The sequence below is a fragment of the Leptosomus discolor genome, chromosome 8 (genome assembly GCF_034619465.1).
Source record: "Leptosomus discolor isolate bLepDis1 chromosome 8, bLepDis1.hap2, whole genome shotgun sequence".
Taxonomy (NCBI): Eukaryota; Metazoa; Chordata; class Aves; order Leptosomiformes; family Leptosomidae; genus Leptosomus; species Leptosomus discolor.
In genome coordinates, this window is record NC_141398.1 from 38,218,936 (window position 1) to 38,237,367 (window position 18,432).

Genomic DNA, 18,432 nt, shown 5'->3' on the forward strand with positions numbered 1-18,432 from the left:
ATGACCAAAGCAGGTACGAGCCAAGAGCCTAACAGCCAAGGACATGTTCCTTGACCTTGGCTGCTGTCCTGCAGGCTTGCATTCCTCTCATGTCTAACAGTCCGGCACCTGTTTACTTTCCTGTTGTCTTCCTTTACTCTTGTTCAAGGCTCAGGGCAGGAGCTGCCTGAATCCTGTTAACTCTTTCCATCCCTTCTCTCCTCATTCTTCCTCAATGCAACAGTGGCCAGCTGGCTTCCAAAGGTCGTCTCTGACTTACTCCTACATCTCCCCCTTCTTTGCTTACAACCAAGACAACTCTGACAGTCATATACCAAATGTTCAATACATTGCAAGAGACATGATATACAGATAAGGATACATAGAAAGATAAGTAGACAGACTAACAACTTAATAAGCGATTTAAACCAGCTACAGAAACCTCATCCCCCTACAAGTTGATTCAGCTATTGCCATGTGTCATCAACGTGAAACTTGAGAACTTCGTCCTTCAGCATCTGGATACTTTTATGGATTAATTCGGAGTGATCTGATAAATTCATGCAACACATTCCTTCAAAATCCTCACATCCATGACCTTGTGCTAAAAGCAAAAAATCAGTGGCTGTACGATATTGCAGCGTGGCATGCCCAACTGTTACACAGGCTTCTGTTGAACAACTGTACTGGTGCTAGCACTGAGTTACCATTCACAAATCAAAGGAAACATGCATGACCACGGCAAAGTAACAGGAAACTTAGCTTAACACCTATAACTCAAACTATTCCTAACTAGCAGGAATCCACTTCAAGAAATCTGTCAAAGGCTTTTATATCTTTTATGCAGTTCCTTTCTTTTTTCCCTCTTTTTTTTTCTTTTTTATCTTCTTTTTTCCCCTCTTTTTTCTTTTTTTTTTCTTTTTTACCTTTTTTAAATCTATTTTTTCTTTTCTTTTTTTCCTTTATAGCTTTTTTCCTCATTTTTTTCCTATTTATTTTTTTGTCCTTTTTTTTTCCTCCTATTTTTTTCCTTTTTTTTTTTTCCCCCCAATTTTCTTAGTGACACCCCCCCTGAAAAATGACCCGGGGGGGGAGGTGAGGTCCGTTTTTTGGGAGGGGAAGGGTTACTGTGACTCCAGCGGTTCCCTGTCTTCGCCCCCACCCCCACCCCCCCCGCCCCGAGCCTTCGGCGTCGTCCTCCTCCTCCTTGCCCGGGGGGCGCTACGGGAGGTTCTCGGCTAGGCCGTCGCCGTCGGGGCTGCGGGGGTCGGGGTCGGCTTGCCCTGGCAGCTGAAGGGGAGGACGCACTCGCCGGGTGCGTCTCACTCTGCCGCACCAGGAAGACGCCGTGGGAGCCGCCGCCGCCGCCAGCGCCGGCTGTGCCGCCTTCAGCCGCGACAGCGTCCCGTGGAACCAGGGGTACTCGGAGAGGGGTTGCTCCAGGGGGTCCGTCTGGCGACTGTACTGAACCGGAAAGGCACGCAACATTTCCAAGTCTCCCTCTTCCCAAGCCTTGCGGTGAACTTTGTCCCACATCTCAGGGGAATAGACAGTAGATGAGTCCACTCCGGGGACTGTGGTCGTGACCTACTTCAAGATAGGCTTAAGTTAGGAGCCAATTTTGGCCTCTCTCTCCTGCACTTTTTGTTCCAATTCACTTTTTAAACTATCAAGATTCTTGCTTTGTTTATCCAGCTGCTCCTTCAGTTTATTTAGCTCTTCATTACAGTCTTTTCCTCCGTAGACATAGAGGTACCCATTATGCCCTGCTGCTCACCTCTGTCCTGCAGATATGATTAATGTGACTTTGCAATCCTGCTTCCCTTCGACGGACTTGGGAGTTCAACGGGGTTACCGCCAGATCAGCTACTCATTAAGTTATGTTCCCAGCCACTCACCTTTTTTCCTAGGTGATTACTTGTCCAGACGGCAGCTCTCAATCCGCTGCTTTATTTGTTCAGCTGGGCTCTCCACCAGTCACTCACTGCCTCGATTCAAGTCCCTGTTCGGGACGCCATTTGTGGAGATTAAGGGCATGGACTCCGATTGGGGATAAACTGAAGACCTTTATTGTTTGTTACAGCATCATTATATACTTTTCTCTATTAGCACACGCGCCACTAAGTAAGCTGTGATTGGTGCACAGGCATTGTCCACGCGCCACCACCGCTGACCCCATTGGCTGCTGTCCTGCAGGCTTGCATTCCCCTCATGTCTAACAGTCCGCACCTGTTTACTTTCCTGTTGTCTTCCTTTACTCTTGTTCAAGGCTCAGGGCAGGAGCTGCCTGAATCCTGTTAACTCTTTCCATCCCTCCTCTCCTCCTTCCTCCTCAATGCAACAGTGCCTGGCCGGCTTCCAAAGGTCGCCTCTGACTTACTCCTACACTCTTGTACTGGGAAGGACTCAAAACTTGACAAAATACTCTAGATGCAACCTCAGAGGTACCAAGCCAAGGAAGATAATCAGTTTCCTTGATGTGCTGGCTGTGCTTTTAACTAGCCCAGCCTGCACAGTCAACCTTATCACCAAAAGGGAGCACCACTGGCTCATCGTCAACTTGCTAGCCACTGGAGCTGCATGGCCTTTTCTGCGGTTGCTCCCTAGCCTACCTGTGCCAAGAGTTTATCAAGACTCAGTTACTGTATTCCAGGTGCCCAACTTTATATTTGTCTTTCAACTTCATGAGGCTCGAGTCAGCTTATTCCTTCAAGCTGTTGAGATGGCTCTGAAAGGCAGCCCTGCATATCCACTGACAATGACAGTTTGGCTTTACTACTGGGCCTGGATAAGGCGGCATCCCAAGCCATTATCCATGTTACCGATGAACATGTTAAAAAGTATCAGACCCAGTATCAAACCGTGAGGACCACCATCCATAAATAGGTGCCAGTTAAATTTCAACCAACTGACATTTTAAGTCCCACTGAACCAGCGAGTTTTTCATCCACCTTGTAGTCCACAAATCCAGTCCCTACCTTTCTTAAGGATATCTTCCTCCCCATATCTACTACACTTCTTCCAGTTTTTCCTACAAATATGGAAGTCTACACTGAAAGCAAGATAAATGACAATATCTGCTCTCCCTTCATCCACAGAGACAGTTATTTCATCACTGAGGCAAAGAGGTCGGTTAAGTATGATTTGCCCACAGTAAATCCATGTCATCCATGTTACTCCCAATCACATGCAATAGTTTTAATTTCTCTACAGGCTTTTGCTTTCCCAATTCCATCCCTGTATGCCCAGGCAATGTCTCCATACTGCTCCTTAGGAGTCCATCCCCTCTTCTACCTATCACATCTTTTTTAGTATGAGGTCAGGAGTCAGCCTCCTTCTATGACTGCTTGTTGTCTCGCACATGGGGATAGTTCTTGTGCTTTGAGGAAGATACCCTTGGATCAACCAGATCTTCTGTGTTCCTTTGCACCTCAGGGCAAAGGATCCTACCTGCCAGTTTCACAAACAAGCCAAAGTCCACTCTCCTGATTTTTATTTCATTATTTTCTATTCCTACTTTCTCCAGGGTCTTAAATCTTCCTGTCTCATGGCCACTACAACTAAGGCTGCCACTATCACATTCCCAACAAGTTCCTCTTTATTCATGAGTAACAAATCCAGCAGAATGCCTCTCCTATTCATGTATCCCACTACCTCCATAAAAAAATTGTCTCCAACACACTCCAGAAATCTGGATTGTTTATGCTCCATCATGTTGCCCTGGGGAATTAAAGTGTATTTACACACAACTATTTTTAACCCAGTCCCTCCCTTTTTTTTTTTTTTACAATCTCACATTAACAACTGTTCCTCAGCACTAAGCTGACAACCAGGAAGTCAGAAAAATGCCCAAGAATCCCTTATGTTGTTGGGATGATTTTTAGCCTGAGAAATCTATTGGGCAAACTGTGATTCCTTGGGTAAACACTGCAGCATGGATCAGAAATATTATCTTGTGGCCTAGGTGGCTGTCCTCAAGCCATTATCAACAGATATCAAAAGTACAACGCAACATCTTGTGGACTGGACACAAAGACGAACAAGTTGGCAAATTCCTACAAATGCGTAAGAGGAAAGAGAGGGCTGCCTTGTGAGTAATTCACTAGCAGAAAAAAAAAGAGCTATTTTTTCAGCAAATAATTTAAGCAGTTCTACTCTCCACTTCATTGGAACAAACTTCAGTTTACCTATTTCCTGTATTATTTCAGTTCACAAGAGTTTCTTTCAAAAACAAATCAAAGGGGATACAATCTTATGTTTAGTTATCAAAACCTATTTATTGCACATAAGTCTTACAATCAAAAAGTTGGCCAACTAAGTACCATGTAGTTCCAACAGAAGAAAGTGCTGGCAGCTTTAATAAATATCAGATAATCCATGCCTGTTTGTGGTTCAGGACCACAGGAATTCTGACCATGATTCTGTGCCATAGTCCCTTTACAATGGTCCACCAGTATAAAAGGACTGCGATACAGGTAGGTCTGTTTGGTAGGTTGTGACAGTAGGGAGTCCTGATTCTCTAAGGCCCGATAAGGGCTCTCAGAGCAGTTCTGAAGCTGATGAAAAGGTAACTGACATTTAACACATTAAAAGAAAGGAAGATTTGCTAAAGCTCCCATAAAAGAAGCCATATCGTTGTGCTGTTACAATCATCCCCACAGAATTATGCTGTACACTTGAAAGAAACTGGGGAAAGAAAAACAACACAAAATCCAAAATACCACCACCACATTTGTTTAAAGCCTGATCAATACCTGGTCCAGTGGAACTTCTACACGAGTATCTTCATCTTCTTGCACTTCAGCTGCCCCTGACATTTCAGGCCCCTCTTCTCTGGCTTCGTAAATATCTTCACCTACAATGGGAAAGATTCAGAGTGGAAGGAAGTCCAATTGTGACACTGTGTGGCACAACTGCTGAACTGCAGTCCATTTTGTTTCTGAGAGCAGGTTTCTGAGCTGACCCATCATTCCCTATACAGTTCTTTGAATGAAGTTTTCAGTCTCCCATTATTGTCAATTTGTTTTCCATTCCTTTTTGATAACAAATACTTACATGCTATACTATTTGGGGAAGGGAAAGGGAATTACAACAATTTAATTACATTACAATAACAATATATTACTTCTATTTCTACAGTCAGTGACAGTACCCACTAGTAATTAGCATTATAACATCTAGCAAAAATCTCAGGCTCTGAATCAACAACAAACATGGTGAACCAGCACAGGAGTAAAAGATTAACAGAAACTGTTGGGATTAATACTGCTTCCCACCCTTGGGCACATGCAAGTAGAATTATAGCTGAAACTCCACATCAACATTAAAAAAGCACATATCCTAGCTAACAAGGTTAATGGTTACAATGGTACTCAATTTTGCAAAGTTTTTACACCATTTAGTTTGAGTAATTTTTTTCCCCAAGTGTAAGTAATAACTAGGAGACTTTGAAGTTTCGAATACAGGTCTTGCAGAATCAACTAGCTAGGAAAGTGAAGACAAGTACATACTGAAAACAAACAATTTCCAAGTGATACACATTCCTCTCTCCCTTCCCCCAAAACTGAAAACAGCTCAGAAATTAAAAGCACAGGTTACTCCAAATCATCTCCCTCTCTCTCTCCATCTGTCTAGGAAAGACAGATGGTCCTATGCTGATGTGTTCATGTCCAACATAATAAGTAACTACAATAAGAAGGAGGAAAAACATTAGTGCTGGTTTGGACTGTCTCTTAATTCTTCATAGAAGGACATGAATTTGATAATATCAACTGACCATGCAAATTGATCTACATTGCTGGACACTGTTAAATGAACAGCCTTAGTGTAGGCACTGAACCATCCACAGAACCACTGAAGAGGTGGAAAAACAATGGACAGAAAACCAAAACATAGAGAAATCCAGAGTCCACCTGCATAAAAAGTCAGCATTAACTACTCCGGAAGTTAGTTTTCCAATTACTTTCTCCTCAGTACAAGAGCCAAGGAAAGAGTTTACTCTGGGAACAAAATTCTGAGGCATACCATACCACTTCAAATGGCTAACTGGAGGGGAGGTGCCAGCTCATCCAAAAATGGCCTTAGATGTCTACTGACAGGCTGCTGACCAGAGCACCAGAAAAGAAAGCCATTCTCATAGTTTGAAATGAAGAGGCAGAAATGGACAAGTCTATGAAACATCACAATGATATTCAAGAGCGGTACTGCTGGCTGCGTCTTAGGAGAGAGATTTTCTGATGGACATAGGAGCTTGAGTACCTGAGCATCAGTCCCGCTGGAACCTCCCCAGCCCGCCAAAAGATCTATACTACTCATCCTCTGAAAGTACTGGTGTGGGAAATACTACAGGGTTCTTAGCATCATTGGTTGGGATTCTTATCCTAAACATCTTACACATCTTGAAAAAGGTTCCATCTTCACACTTAGCATGGAAATAATAATTTTCTTGTCTTAATTTCCTTTTTTAAAATAGATTATTTAAATATAATGCATCTGTTGTAGCATGTTCCATTTAAATCAACTAAGGATCCAATATTTGCTGGTAGTATGGTAAATCTCAGACAATCTACATGTACATAGCCCATTACAGACCCTCTTTGCCGAGACAAGTTTTTTTGACAACTTCAGCAATAAACATATGGAGTGGTTGAGAGCAGCAACAAAATGCATCTGAATGGGTGCTACTTGTACTTTTTCAAACAATCAATGCACTTCGCTTTCGCATTTTTCTGAGCTCTCTAAGGGACAGAAAGTTCTGTTTCTCTTGCCTGATACCATCATTGTTGCCTCCCACCACAGACATTTGATTGAGATATAGGTCACCATCATGTTCTGAGAGGAAAATGTAATGAGTTCCTTGAAAGCCACTGTGATGACTCTCCTAATTCAAAAGGCCTTCACTTAAGTACCTAAGAAAACAACCTTGTTCTAGATTCCTTGGCTCACTGAACTACAAAAAGTCAAATCAGTGTCTGAGAACTGCATTTAATATCACCATAATTCCATTTAGACTCTGGAATAACACCTTGCCTTCAAGATCCCCAAGTCTTTCAAGCAAAATGGGGATCTCTGGCCTCTAGAGGTAAAAGGTTTTTGGTGCAGAGGTAATTCTCATCGGGTTTTTCTCCAGCAGGCAAAAGAAGTAGTACAAGGAAGATGAACATGTGTTGGCCCTGGTGGCCAAAAAATCCATCTCAAGAGTTGAGGATTCCAAATTTTAAAGCACTTCTCCTTAGAAGAGCAGATCAGCCTCAGGGCTATGCTGAACAACCCAGCACAAACTGCAGCGTTTTCAAAAACCTTAATCACAAAACCAGGAGGGAGTGAGGGAGAGGGAAGAAGACATTAAGTTTCTACCTGGGTCATGCAACCAACCTTCCCATTCAAAACAACATACCCAAAGCTCTAGTAACAGGGCCATTTCGCTAAGCAAAAACTGAAATCCCCACGGGATTTCCTCCAAGCACTTTCTAGCAGGTGGCTGCTCAGAGAGCTGGTCACAAATGAAAGGAGATCAGTTGAAAAGAGCTGCAGCCTTCCAGCACCTCTCAAGAATACCACTACTCATTGTCTTGCATGGAAAGCACTCTAAAGTGCAGTATCACTCCTGCTCTTCCACGGAGTGGAAGATGCCAAAACTAGATGGCAGGCTGCAACGGGGAAGAATAGCAACCACAGAAATCACACAAAAAACCCCTTCAAGCACAGTGTTTTCAAACAAAATGGGAAATTACCCATTAGTTAAAGAATAGCGTATTTCAAATGCATACAACACAAAAAATCATTAGTTGGTTTCTGAAGGGATGGCAGAAAGATTTGTCGTCAGAAAAGGAAACAAAAAAATTATTTAAGGAAATAAGAAAATTGACAACAAAAGGAAAATTAATTACTTACCTCTGCACAAACATGACAGTATGGAAGACAAATGAGCAAAACACACGTACAAAACACATTAATAGTCAGGGAAGGAAGAAAAACACTTTAGGTCTGAAATGTGCCGAAACAGGTGAAGAAAAAAATGACACTAACCGAAAAATGGGAAAGCTGTAACACTTGAACAAATAAAAAATTCCAGAGAAAATGGCAAGGAATGAAATTAGTTTTACACTAGGACACATACTCTTGTCTTTTAGTACCAAAAGTGAAAAGAAATATGAAAATTGTAAAATAATTTACATACAATTAACTTGATTAAACAGAGTATTAAAAAAATCGCTTAAAATGTAAACATTGTTAATGTTGCTGCTCTGCTTCAGCTAGAAGTATTTACTCTTTTTGCATGTGAACTGACAAATATCTGGAGGAGGGCAGCTGAGTGAAAGGTCAACACATTGCTTGCTCATGTGATTCTGTGTCAAGATCTTGTCAGCAGGAGTTTGCAGACCACATTAATCACTATTATCAATGCTGTGAGTTACTCAGCACCTCCCAAGCTGTGTTAGGTTGGGTATTACCTATTTTATAGGTAATATTTCAGAATTTTTTTAAAATTTTTTTTTTTAGGAAAACGCGGAACAAAAAAATCTTATTGATGCAATATTTCACATCTCTGTCTCTGAATCATTACTCAGTTTCTACACAGGTCTCTAAGGGAGGAAAAAAAACCAAGAAGGCGTTTTAGAAAACACTATAAATTACATGAAAAAAACATTTTTGCAAGTCTTCATTCTGTATTGTTCTGGGATTATACTGCAGTCTCTACTGAAGTCAGAAATAAGTAGGGTATCCTACTGAAAAGAGAATTCTCAGCACTTCCATTAGACTGAACATTTATGCCTACCCCAAAATACTGTAGATTAAAGATGCTGCTCGTACAAGAGCTAGTTCTGACTTTCTGTGCCTCAGACTTACTGAGAATTTGGCACAGTCAGGGTCATGGCAATGTTGGGGCAGAAGAGCTCTAAAAGGGGTAAGAAAGGAAGGTAGGTCTAAGCCTTACAGTCAAGCTGTGGCATACTCTACCCATTTGCTCCAAGTAGAATATGATGGCAGCAAAGAGTGCCAAAGGACACTCCAAGCTCCAAATTGTCTCCCTACAGCTTTGCTGACAATTATAAACCAGAGGATTTACTTCAGTCAGGTTCTTGGTTCTCCATACCACAGTAAGTGTTGCTCCTGTCAACAGGCCAACCAAATATTATTGAAAGTCTCCTGATCTTCCGTGGGGATATTTTTGCATGGTGTCCACACAGCCAGAAGAGACCAGAATTTTTCGTGTTTTGCCAGTCACTGTGTGAAAACAGACTGTCTTGAGCCAAAAATCACCACTATTTTTTTATACTCTATACAGAGCAAAGTGAGGTAACCTAAACAAACATCTCCCATTATGTCTCATTATTTTAAAGCAGGGTCATGTTCAGTAATTCAGGCAAGAAGCGGAAAGAAGAACTCAAAGTTCTAACAGTAATGTTAGAAGGAATGTGTGGAATGAGGAACTGTACTAGAGCAAATAGAAAGATGAGGAAACATCAGTGGAAATTAAGAGAAGAAATGGGGTCCAGCACGCTGGCAAGAAGGCAGAAAAATAGGTTACATGCAGAGGAAAAGTACAAGCTTGAAAGAATGAGAGGGGAGGAAAGAACACACCAGCAGGTACCCATGCCAATTTAAGCTTCTTAAAGGAAACTTCCTTCAGGAAAGCCTGAGAAGAGGAATGGGGTTTTATGAGTACCTATCTGCAGCTGAATTTCTATGTTCAGACGCTCCCACATACACTCGTTTGTGACAGAGGTGCAGCAAAAAGCAACAACAAAAAAATGCTCATTGTTGTCAGGCAGGTATTTTTCTTGATTTCTTATTCTTATTTATTCCTACAACAAACAATATTTATTAAGATTCTGGATAGTGGCTCTACAGTCTGGGGAAAGAATTCTTACAGCATTATTTGGCTTCAGGCTGAAGGGATGAATGAAAACTGCAAACACAAGTGCTTTCCTATGGAGCTTCTTCAAGAGTTATGCTCTATTTTACCTCTTCTCCAGCTTCATAATCCCAGAGAGAAAGACTTACGAAATCTCAAGAGGATCCAGACTGCTTCAAGCTCTTAATTCCCCAACGCCTTGTGAGGGCTACCAGGAAAGGGAATACTTGGAGCCTGATAACAGCTCTACTGAAGAGAGGTAGCTAGTGTCTCAAAAAAGTGGTGAACGAACTCAACCTGCCCTAAGCAAAGTCAAGTGATACAGCTGCTGAAACACTGGCATCTACTTTATGGCTAACCTCTACAGCTAGCAGCAATGGAGCCACACAAATAGTAAGAACAAGGGAATTTTCAGCAGGAAAAGGTGATGAAATTATATGAGGGAGGATGTTCTCAGAAGGCTTAGCTCTTTGGAAATCAGGTCCAGACACTGTGGGTAGGAGAAAGGCAGAGTAGTCAGGTTTGGATCAGAACCTTAGCTGATGACTGATAAATAGGGTGTGAGGTTTCTAATTTTGTACTTGGCCAAGCTCTACTGCATAAAGTAAGTGGCTCAGTCCTCAGCTGGCTTCACCAAAGATAAGAAAAGGTGGTACAGTATTCCTATAGTACCTTTTCACCTCTACCTGTTGCAAATGGACAAATAAAACCAATACAATTTAAGGTGACGTTAATGCTGCTGGAAATTATTCTTGTAAAATGGCTCTTACCAGGATCTTCAGCTTCAGAATTATCTACTCTGTCCTATCCCCTTACCCATGCCAGCTACGGTGGCTTTGCAGCCCCTGAGAATTCACTTGTGTGAAAGGGAGTCCACTGACCAGGGGAATTTTCTAGATATTTTATACTTCTGGCTAATCTCCTGATAGGTACAGAACAGATTAATTATCAGCAACAGCAAATTTATAAATGCCCATCATATTTTGACTAATAACACTTCACCTGACACATGTTATCAGTTGTTTCAATACACAGATGTTCAGCGTATTGTGGGGTCACTTAGTTCAGTACGCACAGAAAGAAGCAATGCATGTATAACTGAGCAAACCTTGGCTAAAGTGCAAAGGGCCTTTTCTGTCTGATGCCATTCAGTGTTTCAGCTGGAATCCTTTCATACACTTTTGATAAACAAGAAAGTTATATGACTTTATTAAATAGTAATTGAGTTACACATTGAAGTAACTCATAAGAAATCTATATATTTTAAATAATTAAGCATAGCAATTAATGACTCTCACGTAAGCTCCTTTCCTAACCAGCATTAACTCTAAAGCATTTATTCCTGCATGAATTACAACATTATACAGTCATTAATGCATTTCAAATTTTAAACTGATTGAAGTTTAGCAGTAGGGATAAAAAAAAAAAAAAATTGTAATAATAGCCTGCCCTGAATATTTTATGAAAATCAGAGGCATTTGCTAACTGCAAGCTCTGTATGTAAGCAAGGAAGTTAATATGACTATAAAAAAAATTAATGTGACTTACCACAGAGGCTACCTCATAAAGACATTAAGTCAAATTAAAAACAAAATGTAAAAAATCTGTGGCTCATTAAATTAAATAGATTGCTTTGAGGAATAGGGAAGGCACATGCGTTTATGCCTGTTTACAACATAATTTCTTTTCTGGGTTTTTTGGGTGGGTTTTTTTGTTTTTATTTCAAAATATCACTGTTGTACATGGCCCATTTCCAACAAAAAGCTGCTGCCTTGGTGTTAGGTTTGCATGTGTGTGCATATTTGTGACTTCTGTCATGAAAAAGTAATGGCATTAAAAAGAAACTGGCAGCAATAAACATACACGAAACTGTTGAGAATATTAAAAAAAAATTATTTTTCTTCACCTGAACTACTGCAGCCTCAAGCTTCTAAGCAGTTAAGTTCCTCTCTTTGGAAAATGTTGAATTTCTAATAAGATTTCACACCATGATAGATTGCTGATACCTGACTACCTCAACAGAAACTGCAAAAGGTGCTTCTGGAGGTCGACCCTGCATGCAGCAGTTTACTGGTAGGAAATGTGGTGATGCTAGAGCGAAGGAAAAGCTGCCTTAGTTAGGCGCAACAGCTCAGTCATCTTTGTACATAAACAGCTACAAAAACAAAGGACTGCGTGTCATAACATGAGCTTTTTTCTTCCTTCTCCCTGCTTTGGTCATTCACCTCATTTATCTTCCATGTTTCTAAGCATCTAATTTATTCATTTATTTAAATGACAAATCATTAAGACCATTTGCATTTGGAAATTAATAAAGCAGCTCCCCTTCAGCCACATTTTTTTTAATTCCATGCCTCTTTCAAAACTCAGCCTTCTCTTGGGTACAGCTGGGTCCTAAGGGCTAAAATGTCACAAAGCAAATGCAAAAGCCCTGAATTATCTGTCCCGGTCCAGTCACCCCAGACTGAGCATCAGGACACCTACGCTCCATCCTGCAGCGAGTTAAGCAACACAGATTTCCTGCTGCCAAGTACTACCTGCCTGTTTTATGTTTTGCAATGCATTCATTTTATTAAAAGCAAACCCCAAGAAACTCACCATGTGCTCAGAGAAAGTGGCTGCAAGGTTTATCATCATCTTAGTTCCCCAATAGCATCAGTATGTACTGGCTACCATGATTCAGCACTGTAACAACACACACTAACAGCAACCAGGGTTCTCAGTACTTGCTATACATAGCAATTTTATCTTCTGTTATGTGAGGAATAAACCTACAGGTCCTGTAAAATCTCCACAAATAAGAAACAAGATGATCTCTCTTTCTTCAGCATAGCTTTTGCCTGCTTTGACAACACAGCAGTGATATGGCCTATGTTTTAACAACAGGGAGTTTTTTAATCCTAAAAGTCGTCAGCAGGAAAACATGGACAACAACAGTTTTAGCTCACAATTCACAGCTGATATTCAGCAGTCCAGGTTTACACTCTTTGGCAAGTTCAGTTTTAGTGAAGGCAATTCAGAGCATGATAGCAGGAGCAGCTGCCACACCTGATGTTCTGTGCAGCTTTCCCTTTAATCAAGCGTTGGCCTTTCTCTTCTTTTTTTTTTAGCCAACAGCAAAACCAGGAAATTGAAACGACTGCTAACTTCTAAGACCTCATAATAGTCAAAACTAGATCTGAAAAACTGCAGTGGCTCAGCCCATCTCCAGTATAGTACTTTTCCAAATCGTAGCAAGAACAAACTTCACATTCTATTACCACTAGGACTTGTTTTAGAGGGTGGGGGGGGTGGGGTGTTACTTTGCAAGCCCTGTGACCACAATTAAACTCCTGTATTTGAATGGAACATGCTTTAAAGTGAGGATGCTCCCTTACAAGAATTTTCTACTACGCTTCTGAATGTGCTAATTTCCAATTCAACTTCCTACAATATACTCTTTACAGAATGTGGTGCAAACCAAAACATAAGTAGGTTTGGGTTTTGGGGTTTTTTTTTAAACCTTAAGCCAAGATGCTGATAATTAAATATCCCTTTGGTGTCACTTTCATAAGCTCAAATTCTGCTGAAGTATCTGCACTAGTTTAAGCTCTAAACCCCACATTTTCAGTTGCAATTACTGTTACATATAATATATTCAATACTATTTAGGTTTCTATCAATGCAATGAGAGCCCAATCATAACATTCATCACATGTTATGTTTGGTTTTTTACAAAAACCAAAGCACCAGCTCACAGTCTACTAGTTTTGCTCTAAGTAGTGGTAAATTTAAATCTAGCACAAAGAGCTTTCAAAAGTAAGATATTCTTTAATTATCTTGATTTGAGAGGATTATGACATGGATCAGCTGTAATACGAATAGCATGCTGGTGAAATTCTCAGCGTATTAAAAAAAAAAAATCAAAGTAAACACACAGCTAGCCCAACTAAACTCTGTTGGAAGATTAGGTTAAGCTTTAAATACGCTATGAGCATTATTCTTCAGATGTTAAGTCCCAGAAAACATTCACTTTCAAACAGTCTGGCACTCAAAAGAGAGAAGATTTCACATAACTGCTAAATTGGCAGGGAAAAGGACAGCAAAGAATACAGGATACATTTTCTGCTATGAATATTTTCTTTTCATCTAGTTCCATACAATCCAAAACATGCATGTGTAAACTTACTGTGCAGTTTATTGGTTTCAGATTAAAATAAATTAATCCCACATTAGTGACAGCCAAATGCAGCCAGCTAAAATGCCAAGAGTCTTTTTCACTTTCTGTCAGGAAAAAATAAAATAAAAATTGTAAGATGGCGATAAGTGCTCCCCTTACCCAGTGCAAAGCCTTTGAATTTGAAGTAATTGTTTTTAATAAACCTGCAAAGCCAACGGAGGAACTGCAATAAGCCTTCAGAGTAGACAGTGGAGCTATACTGATCAAAACAATACTTGTGAGCAACCATTATCACTTTGTTGCTGGAGCTGGCTTCTAGCTCTCCATCAAAAATACATCTCCATTTCAGAGTAAGTGTCCTCATTCTAAAATTAAACTGAAAATGTCATAATTCAAGGCAGGAATTACATACATGACACATCCAATACTTCAGCATCTGGTCTAAGCTAGATTTCTAATTTCACTGTCAGCTGAGAGAATGGGCATCTCCAGACACACTTATCTGTCCTTGACAGCTGGAGACTAGAAGCCCAGCTTGAATTAATCCTCTAACCCTCACACAGTGGGAGGTAGGCAAGATGCATCTTGCCCTCAACAAGTTTCCAGGAGCAGCTGAGATGTGAAAGTGTACTACAGTCAAGAAACCTTTAGGATTTACTGCATCTTTCTTGTTGCCATGAGAAAACAGATTGAAACAAACAGCCTCTCCAGCTGTTCATTTCCTCTCAGCCTTTTCTGAACTTCTGTTCATGCCTTCTGAATGGACAAAGCAAAGGTGAGGCCAAGCACACTACAGCTGGAGTCATTGCAAATAATCCTCTCTCAGTTTTTGCTACGTAGATTTTGGATGCTATTGGCCTGAACAGCACTTTGGCTAACAGCCAAGTAATGCAGATAGACAATGGATGTGCTGAGAAGTCTGATGTGCTCCTGCCTGCTCTTGCTTTTCCTCTTCACCCCGCAAGGGCAGAGCTTACAGCTTGGCATTTGTGGGAAAAGGCAGGAAGAAAACAAAAGCACCACTTGCACACTTCCCTCTCGATTTTTGTTCCTCAAGCATATGTTTGAAGCAGTCCTCAAAAGGCACAAGCAAACTGGGAAGAAAGCTGACTAACCACTAACTGAATGTAACTGAAATACTACAGACTGTATGGTACTAGCTCCTGCCCAAGAGGAAAGCTGCATCTCATACAGTCATCTCCAGGTGAAATAGAAGGGCCTTAATACAAAATAAACCACTCCCATTACTAGCTCTTAAGGCACTTTCATCATCCACTTCAGTCCCACTAGTCACACAACCACTGCAGGAGTCCATCTCACCTAGTGTCACAAGGTGACAAACCAGGACAGAGTGGGGGAGGGATCCTATTGTCAGGGACACATTTCAGAGCACTAAAAGCATACATGTTAGGAGAAGGGAAAGAGCTGCACTAACACACAGAGCAACAGCCTATATTCTGCCCTTTCAAGTTGGACTGGATGTTAACACAGGTCTTTGGTACATGAAGAAGTACTGAAAACAACAGGTGAATAAAAACAGTACCCTTAGCAAACGGCATGTACTCATCTGCCCTCTGGATCCTATCATACTGTCCCAGCAGTATAAGCTCCTTTCACACTCAAAGGGGAGCACGATGGGTCCTCAGCATGCACGTAAGTAAAGCACATAAGCACACAGCTTGTCTGGGTGCCAGTGTAAGTCATGGTCGCTTATTTGTATTCTGAAACCCAGAAGCTCTGTATCTTTAAACATAAACTTCAATGAATGGGCTCCACAGTTCAAGAGAGACAGGGAACTACTGGAGAGAGCCCAGCGGAGGGTTACGAAGATGATGAGGGGACTGGAGCATCTCTCCTACACGGAAAGGCTGAGAGACCTGGGGCTCTTTAGCCTGGAGAAGAGAAGACTGAGAGGGGACCTTATCAACACTTATAAATATCTACAGGGCGGGTGTCAAGAGGATGGAGCCAGGCTCTTCTCAGTGGTGCCCAGCGACAGGACAAGGGGCAACGAGCACAAACAGGAGCACAGGAAGTTCTGCCTCAACATGAGGAAAAACTTCATTACTTTGAGCACGACCGAGCACTGGAACAGGCTGCTCAGGAAGGCTGTGGTGTTTACTTCCCTGGAGATATTCAAAACCCGTCTGGATGCACTCCTGTGCAACCTGCTCTAGCAGGGTGTTGGATTAGATGATCTCCACAGGTCCCTTCCAACCCCCACCAATCTGTGATTCTGCAAAGCTTTTTTCTTAAAAATTAAACAACGGTTCTTTAGTTTTTAACAAAATTTGTCCAGAATTTGCCTGTTGGTTTTCTTTCCTTTTAACTGAATTAAAGATTCTTGTTCCACAGTTGCACAGCATTCATGTTAACTTGTAATGATTACTTAAAATGCAAAAAAGTGATATTTTTTGCTCTGTTGAGTTCTTGTCACACTTCCATTATTTTAATAAAAGTACACTGCAATTGCACAGAAAACTGCTTTTGCTTTAAAAAGTCATAGCCCATAAATCAACTATCAAAAGTACACAAACTTTTTAAGGAGCATCAGGACACATATTTAATGCATACATTCAGAAGAATAACTTTGTATTAGTCAGAAAAGTTATATTTCACACTCACACAATGACCTGGAGCTATAAAGCACTCCAAAAGAAAGCCACAAAGCTATGAATTATGACTTGAATAAAGACTAAAGAAAACTTTTTGAGCTCTGAAGTTACTTTATACAGATGCCTCTTATACAGCTTATGTGGCCTCTTCACAAGTGTACTCTTCAGGACCACAGCATGCCTCACCACCTGTTGCAAAGCTACAGTGGGCTGAGTACAAAAGAGGAGAAAAATAGTGAAATGAGAATGGCACCTCCTCTCTGCTTCCAAGCTGATTAAAGGAAAAGGCTTGTAATAACCAGGTGAAGAAGGAAGCTAGGAGACGTTTTGTCTTCTGATCCACCACCTCTGACCCTATGCAGCAAATCCACAGGAGCCTTGGCAAACCAAGCATTTCCACAGCTGCTCTCTGACATACCCTTTAGCCACATGGAGGATGTTTCAGAGAGGTAGGAACAGCTTAGTAGGGCTGAACTGCTGCCTGTCACACACATTTCTCTCCATGTAGATGCTTCGCTGACTGCAGAATGTATCTAGGCCCAAGCAATTGCCCAAAGTTGAACAGGCTGACTAAGGCAGATACAGGGGTTGAACCCAGACTCCCAGATCTTGATGAGTCAGTGCCAGACAGAAAAGATTACTTGAGGAAAGACCAATGCATGGAAAGAAAATAGATGAAGTCAGATAAAATGAATGGAATGCCTTGTGGACCCAAAGAAAAGCATCAGAGAAATACTGGAAAAGAAAGTAAAGAGCATAGGGAAGAACAGTGAAAGGTGGGAAGTGATAGGAGGGGAAGAGGAAGGGAGCAAAGTAAGGGAGGTGCAGAGTGTGCAGGGAGAACAGACGGATAAGCAGTGAAAGAGTTGTTAGGGTATGCTCACCACATCTGTCATGGGTGCCACAGGACAATTTGAAACACACAGAAACAAAGTTTCACAGACATATAAAGCTTTTTTCCATAATAGTTATCAGGAATGGAGAAAACTGCAGTTACGAAATGCATCTGTCAAACTCAGGGTCACCTGACAATTTTGCAGCACTCAAAATACTGATTGTCCCATTAAGGAGTAAACTGATGTATACTAGCCTGGTTACGTTCCTTACTTTAATTATAAAAGTATAACGGGTCTGCATGGCAAGGTTTTGGTAGCGGGGGGGGGTTACAGGGGTGGCTTCTGTACAAAGCTGCGAAAAGTTTCCCCTATGTCAGATGCAGCCAACGCCAGCCGGCTTTAGGACGGACCCGCTGCTGGCCAAGGCCGAGCCAATCAGCGACAGCGTTTTTCGCCTCTGTGATAACGTATTTAAGAGAATGAAAAAGTTGTTGCGCAGCAGTAATTGCTGCGAGTGAGAGGAGTGAGAATATGTGAGAGAAACATCCCGCAGACACCAAGGTCAGTGCAGAAGGAGGGGGAGGAGATGCTCCAGGTGCCGGAGCAGCGATTCCCCTGCGGCCTGTGGTGAAGACCATGGTGAGGCAGGCTGTGCCCCTGCAGCCCATGGGCGGTGGAGCAGATGACTGCCTACACCTCGTGGAGGGCCCCCACGCCCGAGCAGGTGGATACCTGAAGGAAGCTGTGAACCCGTGGGAAGCCTGCACTGGAGCAGGCTCCTGGCAGGACCTGTGGCCCGTGGAGAGAGAGAAGCCCACGCTGGAGCAGGTTTGCTGCTGGAGACCCCGTGAGGGGGGCTCACGCTGGAGCAGTCAGTTCCTGAAGGACTGCACACCATGGAGGAGACCCACGCTGGAGCAGTTCATGAAGGACTGAACTCATGGGAAGACTCACGTTGGAGAAGTCATGGAGGACTTTCTCCCA

At 41.8% G+C, this 18,432-nt stretch overlaps 1 protein-coding gene across 2 annotated transcripts in view; it reads right to left on the minus strand.

Moving 5' to 3' along the window:
- The window catches only part of DCDC2 (doublecortin domain containing 2), a 67,524-nt gene that overhangs the window by 13,023 nt on the left and 36,069 nt on the right, over window positions 1-18,432 (minus strand). For both annotated transcript variants that reach the window (XM_086469389.1, XM_086469388.1), the window contains exon 8: window positions 4,734-4,834. In XM_086469389.1, the coding sequence (XP_086325515.1) occupies window positions 4,734-4,834 (101 nt within the window). The remainder of the gene's footprint in view (window positions 1-4,733; window positions 4,835-18,432) is intronic.